The 19,698-nt window shown below is 33.9% G+C and overlaps 2 protein-coding genes across 2 annotated transcripts; one reads left to right on the top strand and one right to left on the bottom strand.

Annotated features, from left to right (window-relative positions):
• The first annotated feature begins 1,570 nt into the window (after positions 1 to 1,570).
• On the top strand, positions 1,571 to 3,410 carry LOC121242351. Its single transcript, XM_041140226.1, has 4 exons — positions 1,571 to 2,023; positions 2,123 to 2,203; positions 2,326 to 2,361; positions 3,264 to 3,410. Exons 1-4 carry the CDS (start codon positions 1,571 to 1,573, stop codon positions 3,408 to 3,410), a joined length of 717 nt encoding a protein of 238 aa, XP_040996160.1.
• A 4,214-nt stretch (positions 3,411 to 7,624) lies between these two features.
• LOC121242120 lies at positions 7,625 to 10,590 on the bottom strand. The gene is made up of 4 exons (XM_041140029.1): positions 10,182 to 10,590; positions 9,943 to 10,076; positions 8,746 to 8,925; positions 7,625 to 7,767 (listed from the first exon to the last, which is right to left on the bottom strand). The coding sequence occupies exons 1-4, from the start codon at positions 10,434 to 10,436 to the stop codon at positions 7,671 to 7,673; spliced, it is 666 nt and encodes a 221-aa protein (XP_040995963.1). The 5' UTR covers positions 10,437 to 10,590; the 3' UTR covers positions 7,625 to 7,670.
• Between the last annotated feature and the right edge of the window lie 9,108 nt (positions 10,591 to 19,698).

The following is a 19,698-nucleotide window of genomic DNA, read 5'->3' as shown; positions in this document are numbered from 1 at the left end:
GACGGTTGGGCCTAGTGCATAGGAAGTCAGGGTGCTATTCAGTGCGACAATGCGGAAAGAGGGAATCAGATGGAGTTGTTCGGTAATCAAAACGGGAGGGAGAGTTGGTTTGAAATATTTGAGAAGGGTATTGATGACGTGAACAAGGAGGAACTGATAAGGAAATCACCGAAGAGTTTGTTAAGGCTAATTGACAAAGCTCTGGAATTTGAATTTGAGGGTTTAGCAGAACAGGAAGCGATGGGTATAGAAGAATTCGGTGATGAATTTCTGGCTTGTCGAGCAGCTTTAGATGTGGAGCTTGAGGAAGAATTGAATGAATTAGCTGCAAAGTGTTTTGATTCGGATCCTGGTATGAACGTACCTCTAAAAAAATTGAAGGGGGTAAGGAAAGAAAAATCTATTGTGGTTCTGGAGCGACGTACTCATTCCAAAAAATCATTTAATTTATGATGAACATATTTACGTGGAATATTAGGGGAATTATTTTGTCAAAATATAGACTTCGACGTATTCTGAATAAAAGCTGCCAGTCTGTGGTGGCTCTTGTAAAGCCTTTTCTTAATGCTAATATATGTAGCCTTTGGGCAAGATGGATGAAGTTGCCGAATTATTTTAATAATGCTGAGTTGGGGGAAAAATATGGAGTTTTTGGAACGTTGATTTTGATTTTGAGATGATCTCAATGTCGGATCAAGCGGTGAGTGGGTGCTTTTTCATGGAAATAGCCAAGTTCTAGTGACTTTTGTTTATGCAAGTTGTTTCCGTGGAAAAATAGTGGAGCTTTGGGATTGTTTAAAATTACTAGATCCTGGTGGTTTTTCGTGGTTCATTGTGGTGGATTTTAATATTATTCGGTATGATAATGAGAAGGTTAGTGGTATTTTGCAGACGTCCGAGGCAAAAGCTGAATTCAATGATTGTATTCATGAATGTGGTTTGATTGACCTCCCTTGCGAGGGACGACGTTTATCTTGGTTTAATGGAAGACTAGGAGTAAGACGAATTTGGGCAAGGCTGGATAGAGTGTTGGTTAACACGAATTTTCTGAGTTTATTTGGCGATGTGCATGTAGATTATCTTCATATAACATCTTCAGATTATTGTCCGATGATGGTTTCTTTAATCAAGGAGAGGGGCTCGGTGGTTAGGCCTTTTCGATTCCAAAGTATGTGGGGATCTCATGAAGGTTTTCTTCCGTTGATATAGCAGGTGTGGAATGGTAGAGTAGAGGGCTGTGCTATGCTGCGTATTAGTCAGAAATTAAAACTCTTGAAAGGAGCATTGCGGGAATGGAATGTTGAGCATTTCAAAAGAGTGGAAATAGAGTTAAAAAAGTTGGAAGATGGTATCCTTTGTTTGGAACAAGCGATTAGCGTCAATTATTCATCACAAGTGGAAAGTAAATTATTATTATGTACGCAAAATCATTTGAAGTGGATGCATCGTGAGGAAGTATTGGCTTGTCAGAAGTCTCGTGTAAAATGGCTAGCTGAATGGGATTCCGACACTGCTTTTTTTTCATGCGATGATGAAAGTAAAGAAAAATAAAATAAAAAAGGTAGAACGGATGGTGCTTAAAGATGGAACTGTGCTGAGTTCCTCGGAGGAGGTTCACGATGCTGCGGTGCATTTTTATCAAGATTTGTTAACGAAGTCCAGTATTGAATATGAGGCTTCGTCTATGGAGTTATTGTTGTTGTTGGTGTCAATACAGGAAAATGAGGGCCTTTGCGCAATACTGTCTATAGAAGAGGTGAAATCAGCCCTTTGGTCTATTCCTTCGAATAGTAGTCTAGGTTCGGATGGGTTTACTACTAGTTTCTTTATAATAGCATGGGATATTGTTAAAGATGACCTTGTAGAAATGGCCAAGGAATTTTTTGAGGGGAAGCCATTAACAACTTTTTTTTGTGCTACAAATTTAGTTCTAATTCCTAAGGTGGATGAGCCATTGGGATTTGGACAGTTTCGACCTATTAGCTTTTGTTCAATTGTTTATAAAATTATGTCGAAGATTATGGTTTGTCGTTTGGCGCCGATTTTGGATCGAATTATTTCGAATGAGTAGGCTGCATTCATTTGGGGTAGGAGTATTTTTGAGAATATGTCTTTGGTGCAGGAACTGGTTTCTGGCATTAATCAGAAGGCAAGTGGAAGAAATGTAATGGTAAAAATTGACATGGCAACGGCTTATGACCGGGTAAATTGGCATTTTCTTTTGGAGGTTTTACGGAGGTTGGGGTTCTTGGAAAAATGGAAAGATCTTGTTTTTAATGCTATATCTTCTCCTTCTTATTTGGTTATGTTGAATGGATGTTCTAGGGGATTTTTTTAAGGCTTCTCGAGGACTTCGCCAAGGTGATCCTCTATCGCCTTATTTATTTATTTTATCCCAAGAAGTGTTGTCGCGGATACTAAATCGGAAATTTCAGTTGCGACGTATCAAGCCTTTTAATTCAAGTGGGGGGGACCTTGATTACACACTTGATGTATGTAGATGATCTTTTGATATTTGCTAATGGCAAGAAGATATCGATGCGGCAGCTTATGGAGGTGTTAGGCCGATATGAGGTAATGTATGGGCAGTTGATTAGTCCTAATAAGTATTCTTTGTTTTTTTCCGTCTACTATCTCATATGAAAGAAAGATTGGTTTGAAGAGAATTTTTGGTTTTGAGGAAGGGATATGGCCTTGCACATATTTGGGGATACCGTTATACGTGGGGAGAATGAAAGTTCGGATGTTTGATTTATTGTTGGCAAAAGTTAAAAAAAAAATTAGCAGGATGGAAAAGTAAACTTCTATCTTTTGGAGGTAAGATTATTCTCATTAAGCATGTATTGAATAGTTTGCCGATTCATATGCTTTCAGTCTTGAACTTGCCAAAGGGATTGCTTTTTGTGCTTAAAGGGATTTTCTCTAATTTTTTATGGGGATCTAGTATGAAGAACAAGAAAAGGAAATGGATATCATTGAAAAAATGTTTACTTGTGGATGAAGGTGGACTTGGAATTCGGGATCTCACTGAGGTTCAAAATTCTGTGCTCATGAAGTTCGCATGGAAATTAATAAAAAGAGATACGTTGTTGGCCAATTCCTTTATCTCTAAATATGTGGGTAATTCGTATTTGTTATCGGTTGCTTCTTTGGGGCAAGGTTCTCGGTTTTGTAGGGGTCTCATGCGACTTTTGCCGACTATTGTATGTAATTCTCGATGGCTTGTTCGGCATGGTAATGTGAGTTTCTGGTTTGATAACTAGATGGGAGATGGACATTTGTCAATGGGAAGTCCAGTGGTTGGGGAGGTTGATTTAAAGGTTAGTGAGGTGATTGATGATACTGGACCAAAATATGAGTTATTGAGGGAGCTCGTTCCTGAAGAAGTGGTTGACCACATTAGAAAATAAGGTATTCGGTTGCGGCAAGGGGATGATTTATGTGTATGGAAGCATTCGGTTAATGGAGAGTTTACAACAAAATCAGCCTGGGAGATGACTAGACAACATGTCCCAAATTGTACCTGGAGAAAATGGTTATGGCAAGATTTGGTTCCGAAAAAGATGGCATTCATGTGCTGGAGAGCTAAACGGAAAGCAATACCTATTGATGATATTATTCGGCAACTCGGAATCCCATTGATGTCAAAGTGTAGTTGCTGTGTGAATCGGAAAGTTGAGACTTTGAATCATGTTCTTTGTGAGGGAGACGGAGTTAGAAAAATATGGAATTTTTTTGCAGTTGCCTGTCGAATTCAGTTGCCTCAGATTCGGAATTGGGAATGAATGTTGTCCTTCTGGTAGCAACGTGCAATGGGTGCTACCCAGGTAGGATGGATTTGTGGAGTACTTCTAATGATTATTTCGCGGGCACTGTGGAGGGCAAGATGCTCAGCTCAAATGGAAAATAGCACTTTTGAGGTGGGGAATGTTATTGGGCTGTTAAAGTTTCTCTTAGGGACATCACAAGTCAGCTGCGGAAATTTAAAACTATGCCGATCCATTAGTGATGCAAGAGCTTAATTGTCCGAGTGTTCCAGTATGTGAGAAGTTGCCTAGCCTAGTTGTGTGGACGCCGCCAATAGTGGGGAGGCTTAAATCAAATGTGGATGAGGGATCTTGTAGAAATCCGGGAGTGTCGGGTGGGGGAGGGGTTATTATTCGTGATGCACAAAGAAGAGTTATAGCTGGGTTTGTACATTCTTATGGCCAAGCAACAAATACAATTGCGGAATGTAGAGCTCTACTTGATGGACTTCGTTTGTGTCGTTCGTTGGGTTTGAGAGATTTTTTGGTGGAATCCAATTCAAGTGTGGTGATTGGGTAGTTAGCTTCGGGAGTTTGTAAGTATTGGTTTTTATGGGATTTTTGGGTGGAAGTAAAGGAGCTTGTAAGTACTCTTAACGTTCATTTTCGGCATATTTTTAGAGAAGCAAATATAGTAACGAACTTCTTGGCAAAAGAGGGGACTAAAGGTAGAATAACAGATTTTCAACAAGAGGTAATGCAAGATCGGCTTTGGGGTTTAGTCCGTATGGATAAATGGTGTATTCCTTATATTCGGCATTGTGTATTTGTTATTTGTGTTGGAAGTTGTAAATGTGGTTGTTCCTCCACCTTAGTGAGGTTTGCTTAATAATAAGAGGTCTGACCTCACCTATTCATTAAAAAAAAAAAAAACATAACTCAAAAAGTATATAATAAGTTTAATTAGGATATGTTAATCTTTTCAAATTGTTATATTTTATGCAATGTACACCCTAAAAGTTAGTGTGAATTATAGTATCCACTCTAATCTTATGTGAAGTGTTATAATCTATTATAACAACTTTTGCTCCTTATTCTAGAAGTTGGCAATTAGTTGCAACCTAAACTACCCAATATTGATTGAAATATGACCGTTAAAACTATGCTGCATTTGCTATTTCACATCGACTTTAATAGTCAATTAATCTTTACTAGTGGTGTAGATGTCAAATTCTTAATTTATGGTGCTAATTATTAATTGATTTTGGTAGTTTAAGATCATGCAACTTGAAAAAAAGTTTAGAATTCAAGGGTGTAAAATGTAATTTCCCATATAAAAAAAAAGATTGTATATTAAGATAACATGTGGAGATTGATACGTTTTAGGTGCGGCTTAGATAGTGAGTTGAGATGAAAGTTGAAAGTTGAATAAAATATTATTAGAATATTATTTTTTAATATTATTATTGTTTTGAAATTTAAAAAAATTAAATTATTTATTATATTTTGAAAATTTGGAAAAGTTATAATGATGAGATTAGATAGAACGCTTCTTGCATCCAAACGGGGCCTAGTATCTGGATGATTTTATGACCTTGTATGATAATGATTGAAGTTTGAGAAAAATTCAATTTCTTATTCCAATCTTGCCCTTGAAGAGATGAGAAAGAAAGAAAATAATCTCAAATATTAAATTGAATAACAAAAACTCAAATTTTATTCTTTGAAGATTATATACATAATATTTGGGTTTTGGATTTGGTTTTGGTCTTAAGAAAATATCTATTAGTGCTTATAACTGTCCAGATAGGATCATTTGGAGAGGCTCTAAAAATGGTATGTTCTCAGTCAAGAGTGCATACCACATGCACAAGGAGATGCTAGAAAGGGTGAGAGGACAAGGATCAAGTTCTAATTCTCATAAAGCTGTTTGGTTGAAGATATGGAAGCTGAATGTTCCTAATGCAGCAAAGGTATTTACATGGAGAGCTTGCTTAGAGTCTTTACCTACAAAGGCCAACCTGTTAAAGAAGAATGTAGTTGAGTCTTCAGCTTGACCCATTTGTTTGAGAGCAGCAGAAACAATTACTCATGCAAGTTGGGAGTGTCCTGCAGCTAAGGATGTCTGGAGTATTTCTTCCAAGCAAATGCAGAAATGTTCTCTGTCTGCATTTTGATTTATAAGCTTGAAAACAGATATGATAGACTTGTTGGAGCAGGAATCTTTGGAGGAGTTTATTATGATGGCTAAGAAGATTTGGCAGAGGAGGAACTCCATTTTCCAAGATAATTTTACACATCCAAATGTGTTATTGCAGCAGGCAAGGCAGATACTTTCAGAGTATCAGGAAGGCCAAGCATCAAAAGTTGCTACCACAAGTGACTCAGGCAGTAACTACACCAATTAGGAACCTCCTCCGTTGGGCTCTTTTAAGGTGAATTGGGATGCAGCAGTCAGACATGAGGCTGGTAGGGTTGGCATAGGAATTGTCATAAGGGAATTTGAAGGAAAGGTGGTGGCTTCCAATAGCATGAAGAGGTGTATGGCAACTAACTCTTTCACAGCACAGCAGAGGCTCAAGGAGCATTGCAGGCGATTATCCTAGCTAGAGTCCAGAGACATAGGTTTGAGAAGTATTATTTTAGAAGGGGATCCATTGCAAGTTATCCACATCATCAATCTTCAAACATCACAATCCCATAGCTCTGGGGTTCCATTATGGGATGCCAAGTCTGTATTATTTCGTTTTGATCATTGGTCTGCAGTGCATGTTAGAAGAAAAGTTAAAATGGCAGCACATGTGTTGGCTAGGTATGCTTTAAAAAGTGAGGAGGATGAAGTTAAGGTCACTCATGTATTCTTCCCTTTGTTTCCTGATTATATTAACAAAGCTCATTATGATACTTATATAAAAAAAAGTTATAGATTTGGGTTGGGATTAATTTGGTTTCATTTTTATTGCGTTTGGTGAGATTTGGTTTATATTATATTCTGATTATTTTATTATATATTGATTAAAAATGATATCCTACCAATTAGTATTTTAAGTAAATATTAACACAATCAAGCTATATACTGTACTCTTATCTTATTTTTATCGTTAATATAAAATTACCCATTAACCTCATTAAACATTGAATCAATTTTTAATTTTTAAATTAACAAATTCAATAGCTGATCGATAATGCTACGTCAATATAAATGCTTGAGCGAATGCCTTCGAGGATCCAAGCATGCTCACAAGATGAATAAGATCAATAAAGAGGAGTGAAAGTTTCCAAAATCAATGGAATCATCGATAATGTTGCATCAACATAAAATTAGTAGGATAATGATAGCTGAACAACCTCAAAGGGAGGGCAAACATTATGACTCCGTTTGGATAGTGAGATGATGAGATGAGATGGTTTTAGATGAAAGTTAAAAATTGAATAAAATATTGTTAAAATATTATTTTTTAATATTATTATTGTTTTGAGATTTGAAAAAGTTGAATTGTTTATTATATTTTTTGTGAAAATTTAGAAAATTTATAATAATGAGATGGGTTGAAATGAGATGAGAGATGAATTAACACTTTCACCATCCAAACGGGGCCTATAAAAATAAAACCCTATTTTCATTTTAATTTGAAAACGGAGAAAGAAAATATGATCAGCTTCTTATAAATGAGAAAATGCAAAGCATAAAAAAACAACTACATGATGTACACTTCCACTTTTCATTTGTAGTTTGTCATGTTTTGTAAGAAATGCATGCAGACAAAAACTCTTATGCTCAAAGAATTTCCTTTAATATATGGGGGAAATGGGGCTGAATCAACTGAACTAAATATATATATATATATATATATATATATATATATATATATCGTTTTGAGATAATTTACATTGAGCCAGCTCGATCCAGTACTTCCAGAAACATTATGATCTTGATGATCTCCTCGACCTCCAAATAATCGCTGAAGGGTTTGGGCAAATTCTGTATGGAATTTTTGGTGGAGAAATATCTGGGACAGTACTGCACTCCATTTACAAACAGCTTGGACCAGTTAATTAATTACATCAAATTAAACATTTTCAAACACTAAATCCGACATGTTAATTTATTTGTACAATATTTTAATTAAAATATTTATAACCTTTTGTTTCTCCAAAGTAAATGCATGGTTGAAATTTAATGCATCAATGATATTCTAATATTTCCAACTAATTGTGGCATTTAATTTAAAACATGATCATGAGGAGTAATATATACCCCTCAAGTATTTATTGTGCATTTAATTCTACCTAAAAAATTTATACAAATAGCAATGATTTTTGTGCATTCACTTTATATATCTATTTTTTTTTTTCTTATTTGAGACCCTTAAATTTCAGGCATGAAGTTGAAAGAATCTTTTTCCAAAACATATAGGCATATGTTTGGATAATTTGGGTTAGGAAAATGATTTGTGCAATCCTATGATGTGCAAGCTTAGCGCACTCTTATTGAAAAAATAGGCAAATTTGGATAACCAACCCGTAAAAACATACTTTATAATGGTGGAGCTCATTTTTTTAAAAGAAGTATATAGGACTTGCACACCCTATATATGACTATATCTAGTATTACATGACTCTTCGAGTTAAATGTAAAACTTGGTCGGTAGGAAGTCATTAACTTTGTTTGATCTTTTACAATTGAAAAACATGTTAGCTACAACAAAAGGAAACACAAGTCATGAGCTATGATTTGTTGAAAAAAAATTGAAATGTGCCCCATTCCCATATACAAATATAGATGTTTAAAGAACACATGAAACTTGTTGGATATTGTTCATAAACACCCTCATGAATGATCTACAAATCATTAAATCAAAGCTAATTTTAATACTTGTGATAGTACATTTTTCTCATCAGTAGGCCAAATTAGAAACAAACAAACAAAAGTGCTACAATCTCATTGGTAAACATGAGAAATTAGGGTTCTAGAGGAATAATATATAATAATTCTTACTGTAAGCTGGCAATCTCTATCTGCGAAAAGTCCATATTATTTAAACTGTCTAGTTTTAGTACTGCACTACTCCTCTTCGTCCTTAACGTCGGTACTGTTGAATTAGCTGTTGGTTGTTTGATGGCAAGCACTCTGCAATCCAACCTACTTCCAGTATTATTGCCTTCCGACATTGCCAACCTATACCACAATTTGTTTGAGCTTAATTATATCTGCATTTATGCTGTCTAATTATTCAAAGAGCTTGGGCATGTTATAATTCTGATCCTCAGTTCATCCAAAATGATAAAAAGAGGTGAGAAATATATAATTTTTCATTATTTTTGAGCCATATTACTTGGTCATTTTTATTTTAGATTTTGTAAGTATCATTGTTAAAGACGTGTTTCGCACACAGGGTACTACTAGCCTTCCTTTTTATCTCGTGTCTAAGGCCCTAGTATCCCATATGGGACACCACGCTGTCGTTTTTTTCGTTTTTAATGCAGTATGACCTCTCAACAAGTAGTATAAAAGTAAAACATCATGTTAGAATTCAGGATTTTTATGCTCTCTTGCTTACTAGAATTCTTTCCAAGGAACAAGAATCTAACTTAGGTATCGGAGGTGACTCTTCAACCCCAAGTCCCTCATCTTCTTTGTAGTGCAGGTAATTAAGCCAATACTCGTTATGCGAAACACGTCGTTAACAACCCCCGCTTATGTTTGTTGCCAATATAATATATATATTTTTAAGTATCTTACTGCTTAAGTGGTAGAAATATGAAACGGGTTAAAATTTGTCGAATTAATTTATGATTATAAATGATAAGATTTAGAAGGAAGAATAACATTATTCAATGGGAAGCTGCTCACACAAAACGAACCAATACAAGTGGATACGTACCAATATGATATGGGCAGTGGCGATAAGTCTTGGAAAGGTGAACTGTCCCGAAAGTGACGCATTACAAAATGGTAAACAATTTTGTGTGAGAAACTACCTAATTAAACAACCCCATCTCAAAGTTGACCATTTCCTGCAGAACTTTCCCGGAAAGCCCGCCTTTTCAATTCTAAAAAGCTCATTTTTTTTCCAGGAATATTGCTATATGCAGGTGATCATCAAATAATTTAATTAATATATGTCTTCGGAATCATGAACAGTACAATTATTATTCCAATATCTCTAACAATGAATTCGACATGAAAACTTACTTGTAAAGAAAGCTTTGGTCATGGAGTCCGACCACAAGCGCCGAAGCTCCGATCTCTCTAACCATGGCTGAAATCTTCGCACCCTCTTGGTCACCTTCCGTCACAACAATCTCAATATTTGTCTGTGAAACAACCTACGATTGACGAATGATCAATGATCAATATATATATAGATATATGTGATTAACAATTCATGAATATGAACATCATGATCCATAACTAAGGAAAAAGGTGGTTACGTTGGGGAAGTTGTTGCAGATGATGTCTTTGAAAGAGAGGGCGAGTTGGAAGCCTTTTAAGCGGAGGAGACGAGATTTGGTCTTGGTTTTGGATGTAGAGGAGGAGGAAGAAGAAGAAGAAGAAGAGGAAGAGGGGAAGATGTGGAGAAGAGTGATTAAATCGCCGCAGCGAATGAGGTTTTGTAGAGCCCACTTGAGGGCTGTTCTTGCTGCCTCCTCTTCTTCCACTAGTACCACTATTTTCCTCACATCCATTCTCTCTCTCTCTCTCTCTCTAGGATTCTATGCTGATTCTCTCAAGCTCCATCTTACTTTGTAAGTCATAATTCTCTCGAGAGTTTATTCACATATGATGGGCTCTGTCAATATTCAACGATGATTGATTGTTTGGAGTAAAAACTCTCTCTCTCTCTCTCTCTCTGCCAAATTAGGATCATTAAAAATTGGGTAGGTTAATATTAATTGTGGTGCAAGATTGTTGAAGAAAAAACTTATAAACTTTGGGTGCGTATACTCAAATCTAGACAGCTTAGTTTGAGTAAGAACAGTTGTTTTTTGACAACTTGTCCCAAAGTCTTCCAAGTATTTGGAATCCTTATTGCGTGCTCGTAAAAATCAAAATAAAATGAGCTCATAAAAAAAGGTAAAAAAAGTATTAGGTATATATATGAGTGCAAATGAATCCTCTCTTTCGCATAATAAAAAAAAGAAAAAAATATTTACAATCGTGAATTGTAAAGTCTTCGTATAATCATTTTAAAAAAAATGAATAAAATATGAGACTCACATAAATTAAAATTAAAGGCGATGCTGATGCATTTTTCTATCGGCTGGAGCACGACGATACGATAGACCGGCCCACAACAGTGGCTTGAACATCCATATGGTGCCCTCCACGAAATTAAACAATAAATGAGATGTAAAGGAGAGAGAGAGACGCATAGCTTTAGGTTTGGCATAAAGCATACTAGCTGGGTTTGGTCCATTTTGGTAATCCTTTCCTAGTGGACTGGCCTTGGTCCATTATATCCCTAATAGTAGAGATCGTACTAAATACATCACCAATGTGGGTATTGCAAAAGAAAACAACCTAATGGTGAGGAAATAAAAGAGAAATAATATTTACAATCATAGAGTATTCAAGCATCTACATGAAAAAACTAATTTTTTAATGGTGAATATAACTCTTTTTTAAAAGGAGTGTACGACTTTTGCATAACACATGATTATATTTAACATTACTCATAAGTCATCAGATATGTCTTAAAGTAATTTGAAAATTATTGAAATGACACGAATATGTTTTGGAAAATGCATCAATTACGTAACTTGTGGAAAATATATAATTTAGTATGTAAGCTTTCTTAGAAATATTTGTCCTTTTTTGTTAAGTGAAAATAACAAGGAAAAAATACAAAATGGAGATGAGAGACCCCTCCATTCGAAGAAGAAGAGCTCTGAATGCAACTCTGGCCTTTATATTTTCATCTGTTTTTGTTTTGTTTTTAACTGACAGGCTGACATGGCAGGACGACTCCCCTGCAGTTATGCTCCTGACTATACGTAGAAGAACTGTAAAGATTAATGCTAGATATTGATTAAAAATAAATTTAAGATGAATACGATGAAAAATGAAATTGCTCGAATTAGGGCCAGCCCAAAGGTAAAACCCTTAAGCCCAACCTTTTGCAAGGCACCCTAAATAATTTGTGCAAGGACCTAGTAGTAACACTTAATATAATAAATAACTTATATTTTTTAATAACATTTTTTAAGCTTTGCTAAATTGAGGCAAAAGAAAAAATTTAAAATCATGCCTCATTTAAAATTATTATATTAAATATAGAATTTAAAAAAACTTTATTTAAAATCCTAAATGAAGCCTCATTTTATTTAATATAAGAATTTATATTTATTATATTATAAGTAAAAATGTCAAGTTTTAAAATATTATTAGAATATTATTTTTTAATATCATTATTGTTTTGAGATTTGAAAAAGTTGCATTCTTTATTTTATTTTGTGTGAAAATTTATAAAAATTATAATGATGAGTTGAGATTAATCCAAACCGAACCTTAGGCTTCATATTATTTTGGACATTCCCTACATCGAATTAAAATTTTTATATTTAACCGATCTTATTTCAAATTGAGGAATAATAAGATTAAAATTACTTCTTCTTTTTTTTTTCAAAAAACTAATATAGCTGTTCCTAATTGTAGTTAAACTATTATAATTTTCTTTTTTCTGTAATTTTGCATTAAATCAAAATTCCTTTGCGTGTGAATTAGTGGACTAACATCCGGAACTGAAAGCTCCAAGAGAACAGATGACTCGCAATCACACTTTCCTTGCACGCTAATCAGTACTTGTATTAAAATAGGAGGCAAATTAGGAGCATTAATCAAACAGAGAAGCAAATGACCAAAATATACGAAATAGTTTATAATTAGTTTCCTTTTAGTTTATAATTAGTTTCTTTTTGCAATCATTTTGACATCATAGATGATGATAATTGATACGATGGTTACGCCATCACTATCGTATCGTATTGAGATTTTTTTTTAATAATGCTACATCTACTTATAATTTTTTTTTAATTTAAATTTTGAATTTTAAATTATATAATTTTCAACATATAAATAATTATCACGTTAGCACGTATTATTATGTGAGTAAAAATTATAAATATAAATAATATTTCCTTTTTTTTTTATCATCCTTTCAAATTTGATAATCTATGTTGGACATAAAAAATAACAGGACAAATGTTCATATAAAATTTATACTACTCGAGAGCTTTAGACAAGCAATATTAAATATTGTAACACCAATATTTTTTATTTTGTCTAAATTGGACCATCCAATAAAATACAAAAAGTTGAGAAGACTTATAATTGCCCACTTTCTCGGTGAGTATATTATATATAACTGTTGTACCCTAATAATTCTTGTGAACCCAACACAAGTAGACCATATCTATTCTCTACGAACAAAGAGAGTTTCTTAACATGTGTTTAAACAAAATTGCTCTTCTCATTAGGTTAGAAACTCTGCCTCGTTTGGTTACGTAGTTCAGATGAGATGAGATGAGATGTTTTGTTAAAAGTTGAATAAAATATTGTTATAATATTATTTTTATTTTAAAATTTAAAAAAGTTGAATTATTTATTATATTTTGTGTGAGAGTTTGAAAAAATTGTAATGATTATATGAGATGAGACGGATTAGTGGGTTTTGTTCAGCGTTTGAATGAATAGCTAGCTTGATAATTTTGAAAACATTGCTGGAGATTTAACCCAATTGCTAGGAAAATCCACACTAGATTTTCTTTGACGAGTGTGATCGACTTAATTTATCTTGCTCTTAGTTTTTGCACATCCTCCATTCCATGCATATGGTGTGATAAGATAATTAGCGTCAATTATTGCCCTTTTTCCATCTAGGTGATCATGGCGATGTACAAGAAGTACTGTACATATTTTATTTTATTTTTTATATACGTTCAAAAATAGAGTTTATTCTATTTTCAAATCTGTGTGCATAACAAATCATTTATATTATTTTAATAATAAGATTTGATTTATAAAATCTAAATTTTAAAATTTATCTTCTAAATTAGAAATAGAAATTAAGATAAAAATATCACAACCCACCGATTAAAATAAATAATAAATGGAGCTCATGTTTAAGAATCTACAAGCGTAAAGGTCAAGTGTGATAAAATGATATATAAAATTCCTCAAGCTACAACATGAACTTAGTTTCACTCAATAGTTCATAGTTATCATGTCACTTTATTTCACTATAAAGAACCATTTGTTTTAAAAATCAATATAAAAAAATAAATTTGTTGGGTTGTATCTACAGCCTGATTTGTGAGTAGAAAATATGCAGACAGAAAGTTCACTTGGTTGTCTTGATGGGTTAGTGGTAAGATGGTTATAGCTTGGAGAACACACACATTCTGTGAATTGCTATAAGTTGATTGATCTTAATGGGTTATTGGATTCTTTAGTTTATTTTTGATATAAGAATCTGGAAAATGTGAATTGGTGGCCTATTTTAGTGATTCTCATATCTTTCATCTCTTTAGCATAGAAATTGCTAAAGATTAGGAATAAGCAAGTTGGGGGTTGTGATGAGTGTACGAAAGTGCACTCTAAATACCCTATTATTAGACTAAAATGTTAAAATATTAACAAAAATTATTGAAATTAATGTGTATTCTTAAATTAAGTTTCTATTTAATTTGGGATACTACTGAGCAGATTTTTATGTTTAATTTCAGAGTCTATAAAAAAAGTCCAAACTCATTCAAATTCAAAGGATTTTCAAGTGGACAAGACATTAGAATAACCTAAGAACTTTCAACGAATGTAGGACTCTTCAAATAAGGATAATGATAGGGTTTGAGAGTAATTCGAATCAGAGTCCAAAATGCGCTAGGAGACAGAATGGACACACTTTAGTATTTTAATCATAACTTTCCGCTCAAATATTGGATTGATGCGATTCTTAATGCGTTGGAAAGCTATCTTAAAGGGCTACAAAGTTATTTCTTATAAGAATTTCAAAATTCAAACTCTTAAAGCGCATACGTGGTTTCCAAGTTAAGTATTAAAATTTAGACGATTTTGTGTGCGGGAATATGAAGACATTAGGATTTTTTTTCTACCCTATTTAAACATATCATTAGTCCAAAATTGGAGAGTTCATAAGAGGGGAGATGACTCAGTTTGAAGGAGGAAGATCTGAAATTAATTTTCATGACCATCGTTTGCTCTATTTTTCTCTTGAGATTTTTGTTATCCATTATATTTATGGGTAACTAAATTCTCAAGTAGGGCTAGAGATGAACTTGCACATTAGATGGTATTTTTTAATTTATTTTTTATTTATGTATTTGACTTTCAATTACTAAATCTCTTTTGTTTTATCATTCTCAATTCATTGTTGATGTTTTGTTCTCTGAATAATCATAGAATTTATTCTGTTTATAGATTCAGTCATACTTTTTCTATTGAATGGATTAGCTCTTTGATTATGTTTGGATCAATTATTTATCTATATTGATTTAATTCTTTACTGTAATATCGCTTCCTGAGTATATTGTCGTCGTTGGATTTTCTCAATAGTGATAATAATTTTCGTATTTTAAAAGTGGTGAATGATTTTTCATCGGGTTACATTTGGATTAATCTTGGTTTATAAATCTATACCTTCCGATTGGAAATTTTGAGAATTGAGTTCCCAATTGAGTTATTCAATGAATTAAGAATAATTAAAATACCAGATTTTTGTGCAAGAGATTCCCGACATTTTACTGTTTGTCAAACTTGAGTATTTTTTTCGTTAGTCACTTTGATTCACTTTAATTCATATTTAAAATTAATCTTTGTCCTCCATTAATCATTTAATATTTTTTTTAGTTCTTTGTTCTTTCTACTATTTTTTTTAATTTGTCTCTCTATGAAATCGACACTCCAAAGCTATACTACAGCTACTGCGTTATTCTTTGGATATAATCAAATGCGCATGTCCCGTTAGCTCCCATTATTTCCATATATTGTAAAATCTTCAAAGACCATGTCTGATTGAGCATACAACAACATATATTATAAAATTATATATATTGCAATTTCAGAGAATATTTTGTAAAAATATTATATATAATTGTGGGAGAAATTCTTATCTTATGATTTAATCAAAAGCAGATCTATTATATATATGCACATCAATCTCAACTTCTCAATACACAAAGCCAAAAGGGTGTAGATCTACAACTAATAATCTAATACCCGCAATGATGTTAAAGGGGATTTACAAGCTACGGTAAAGGAAAGACAAACTGGTAGAGGCCAAGACACAAGCTGTAGCAGTTGAATGGCGTTGTCGCGCAGATGATGAAGTGACAGGAGTTGCGACGTTGTAGAGGCCAAGACTCACGAATCCACAATTCATGACGGGATGACGTCGTCGCTGTAGGCCAAGACTCACGATTCACAACAGTGTAACTAGCAACACGATGGAGCTGCGACGTTGTGGAGGTGGCATCGTTAGAGTGTGGACTGTGGAGATCGATGAAGGGTTTTTCACTTGCTGAGACTGAGACGAATTCATAAAGAGAAATGGGAGAATCATAAAAGAAATAGGGAAATAAGAAAAAGTAGGTAAATTATGAATATTCCATAGGATTCAACATAATTACAAAAAAACCATGTATGTTCAATTTCGGATTGAAATAGTCATTTAGGTCGAAAGGGACAGAAACGAGCTGAAGCTACCAGAATTGAACCTGGTACGAAATATACAGCTACAAAGTTCCGATTATTGTTCAAAAATGACAAATTTCGACTTCTCCAGATGAAACAGAATGATTTTCAAAACTTTACACTCGACAACCACTCAAGCGAAGAACCCAATTTTGCCGTATTAGGGTTTCCAGCACTATTTCTCTATAAATATATAATGTTTTGTTCTCTTGATAATTTCAATTGATCAGTGAGTGTCAGATTGAACAGAGAGAGAGAGGGAAGACGCGTGAGAGCATATTGTGGGAGAGAGAAATAGCTTTAGAGAAATAGAGAGTTAAGATTATTTGAGTAGAGTAGTGCTCTTGTAACTCATTGTGTGATTGTAATCTCTTCTAGAATAAAATTTCATGCATTTTTGTGGACATAGGCACATTGCCGAATCATGTTAAATACTATGTGTCATGTGTGTGTTTGATTCATGTATTCTCACATTTTTCACTGTCTGTCTCGATATCGTTGTATGTGGGTGTGGTTGCTTTGGTGTTTACCGAAACAAAATTCTATTAATTGTCGAATATGGGGAATCAAGCATGTGGTCCATGCTAGGAAGCAGCCAGTACCAAAAGGCTCAGACAATCACCTGAGCAAAAGACATGTATTTGGTGATTTTGGACAACATTGTGGCTGTGGAATATTTAGTCACTGCAACTTCCAGGTTTTTTTAAAATTATATCCAATGGTAAATTAACAAACAAAACAAGTGAAAGTAGTTAGAAATTATGAACAAGTGGAACCTATTGGCATTTATAGCATCTGCATTATCTGTGTTTTGGAACACATAAGGTTACACTCATCTCCAACATATTCATTCATTGTTGGAAATGAATGAATATATATGTCCATGCTTCATGATTATTTCTTTGTTTTGGCAATATCAATTTGATAAAAAAAAAGAAAAAGAAAAAAAGGAAAATAATTGGGATATGGACACAACTTCATGGGCTAGCAAACGGATAGACACCTATTTGTCATTGTTCATTTATTGTTCACGAATGAAAAATGAAAAGTGAAAATGAGTTTTGATCAACAGTCAATTCCCAAATATCTTGAATAGTAATTGTTCATTCCAATTTTAGTCAAATTGGCAAGAAATAAGAAAAATGTAACTGATCGGGGTTGGCCATTATGTGGCAGAGGGAAACTTTAATGGTTAAGTTAATTCACTAAAGATCTTTTTTGGTATCCGAGCTTTATAATTTTTATAAAAAATAATCATTTTTTTTACCTATAATGTTGGAATGGTGACTTGATTTTCTACTAAAAACATCATTCCAAAGATTTAGCTTGACTGTGGCTTGATTGTGGCTCGACTCTGGCTAAACTGTGGCTCGAGCAAACTTCAGACAGATTGTTCACTCGACAATTCTCTTGAACAAACTTTAGATAGATTGTTTGCTAGACATCCACTCGATATTCCGCTTGAGTGAATGATTAGAAAACCTAGTTCTTGCGCCTTTTTGAAAGTCTCATATTTTCGTAAAGAGAAAAAGTGCGAGTAGCAGCCAGAAAGAGAGAGATCTCATTTTGTGAGATTTAAGAGCTCATTGGGTGTATTGAGGCTTTTGGGATTGATGAGTGATTTGTGATTGCTCTCTTGTACTCCATCTTTGTGATAGTGAGTTCCTTGAGATCGACTCCGCCAGTGGACATAAGCTATTGTTCAAGTCGAACCACTTAAATTTTGATATTCTTTGCATGATTGTTGAATCTTGTTATTTGCTTCTGCTAATCTATTTCAAAGTGGAAGATCTTTGTTCTTGAGAGATGGCTTCGGTGAAATTTGATGTAGAGAAGTTCGATGGTCAAAACGGTTTCAGCTTGTGGCGCATCAAGATAAGGGTCTTGTTACAACAATAAGGGTTGGCGAAAGTCTTGGAGGAGAAAGTGTCGCATGAACCTTCTACATCAGCAAAGGAAGAGGAAGAGAAAGCGCATAGTTCGATTTTGTTATCTCTTTCTGATGGAGTTTTGCATGAAGTTGCTGATGAAGAAACCATCACGAGTCTTTGGAGGAAATTGGAGAGTTTGTATTTGAAGAAGTCACTTACCAACCATTTTTATTTGAAGCAACAATTGTACACTCTTTCAATGAAGGAAGGTACTCATATGTCCAAACATATAGATGAATTTAATAAAATCATTATGGATCTAAGGAACATTGGTATTAAACTTGATGAGGAATATCAAGCTTTAATTTTGTTGTGTTCGTTGCCTATGTTGTTTCATAACTTTGTGAACCCGATGTCCATCTCTTTGGCAGATGTAAAATCTGCTTTGAATTCTAAGGAATTGAGAACAAAACTAGGTGTACAAGGCATGGATAATCAAGTAGATAACTTATTTGTGAAATGTTTTTCTGGTAGTAGATCTGGTGGAAAAGGTTGAGATCATGGTGGGAGTAATCCAGTGGCAGCTATAGATTTAACAAAAAAAGCATTAAATGTTATTATTGTCACAAATTTAGTCATTACAGGAATGAGTGTCCGAGATTTAAGAACAAGGAGGAAGGTACAAGTTCCTTTAATATTGTTAGTGTTATTGAAAATACTAACAACTCTGATGTTATCCTAGCACTCAACGGCTCTAGCGGTCGTTTTGGCGACAAATGGACCATATACTCAACTTGTATGTTTTATATGTGTCTCAGGAGAGATTGGTTCACTACCTACGAATCAATCAACGGTGATTTTGTTTTGGTTGAGAATAATATGACTTGTGAGATTATTGAGATTAGTTTAATCAAGATTAATATGCATAATGGAACCGTTAGAACTTTGTCTAACGTTCGACATATTCCATCTTGAAAGAAAAATATTATATCTTTGGACACTCTTGACTCCTTTGGTTATCAGTACACAACTGAATGTGAAGTCATTCTAGTCTATAAAGGCTTATCGGTTGTATTGAAAGGAAATAAGATTGATAGTCTTTATTTTCTATTTGGTGAGATTGTGATTGGTGCAGTTGCAAGGTTATCTTCCGACGTTCCAAATTAAGGTATTACTCGTTTATGGTACATTTGATAAGCACATATGGGTGAAAGAGCATGGTCATTTGAGTATGCAACTTTTTGTTTTTGTGTAATTAGAAGATATGGAAGCTTATTTTTTTTTTTTTTTATCTTTGTGAAGCAGTGCAGAATCAAGTTTATTGCAGTTTAATTGTTCTGATCTTTGGGGTACATTTTGTGCAAGGTGA

This window comes from Juglans microcarpa x Juglans regia, chromosome 8D, assembly GCF_004785595.1.
Source record: "Juglans microcarpa x Juglans regia isolate MS1-56 chromosome 8D, Jm3101_v1.0, whole genome shotgun sequence".
NCBI lineage: Eukaryota > Viridiplantae > Streptophyta > Magnoliopsida > Fagales > Juglandaceae > Juglans > Juglans microcarpa x Juglans regia.
Note: the sequence above shows the minus strand (reverse complement) of the source record. Positions and strands in the feature narration are given on the sequence as shown.

Excerpts from the sequence above, each read along its gene's own strand:
- LOC121242351 (XM_041140226.1), top strand. The coding sequence starts at position 1,571 with ATGGTGCTTAAAGATGGAACTGTGCTGAGTTCCTCGGAGGAGGTTCAC. Across the intron at positions 2,204-2,325 it reads TGGCAACGGCTTATGACCGG|GGGATTTTTTTAAGGCTTCT; the intron begins GTAAATTGGCAT and ends TGGATGTTCTAG. Across the intron at positions 2,362-3,263 it reads TTCTCGAGGACTTCGCCAAG|ATGGGAGATGGACATTTGTC; the intron begins GTGATCCTCTAT and ends TTTGATAACTAG.
- LOC121242120 (XM_041140029.1), bottom strand. The coding sequence starts at position 10,436 with ATGGATGTGAGGAAAATAGTGGTACTAGTGGAAGAAGAGGAGGCAGCA. Across the intron at positions 10,077-10,181 it reads TCTGCAACAACTTCCCCAAC|GTTGTTTCACAGACAAATAT; the intron begins GTAACCACCTTT and ends CGTCAATCGTAG. Across the intron at positions 7,768-8,745 it reads ATAGAGATTGCCAGCTTACA|TACTGTCCCAGATATTTCTC; the intron begins GTAAGAATTATT and ends AATGGAGTGCAG.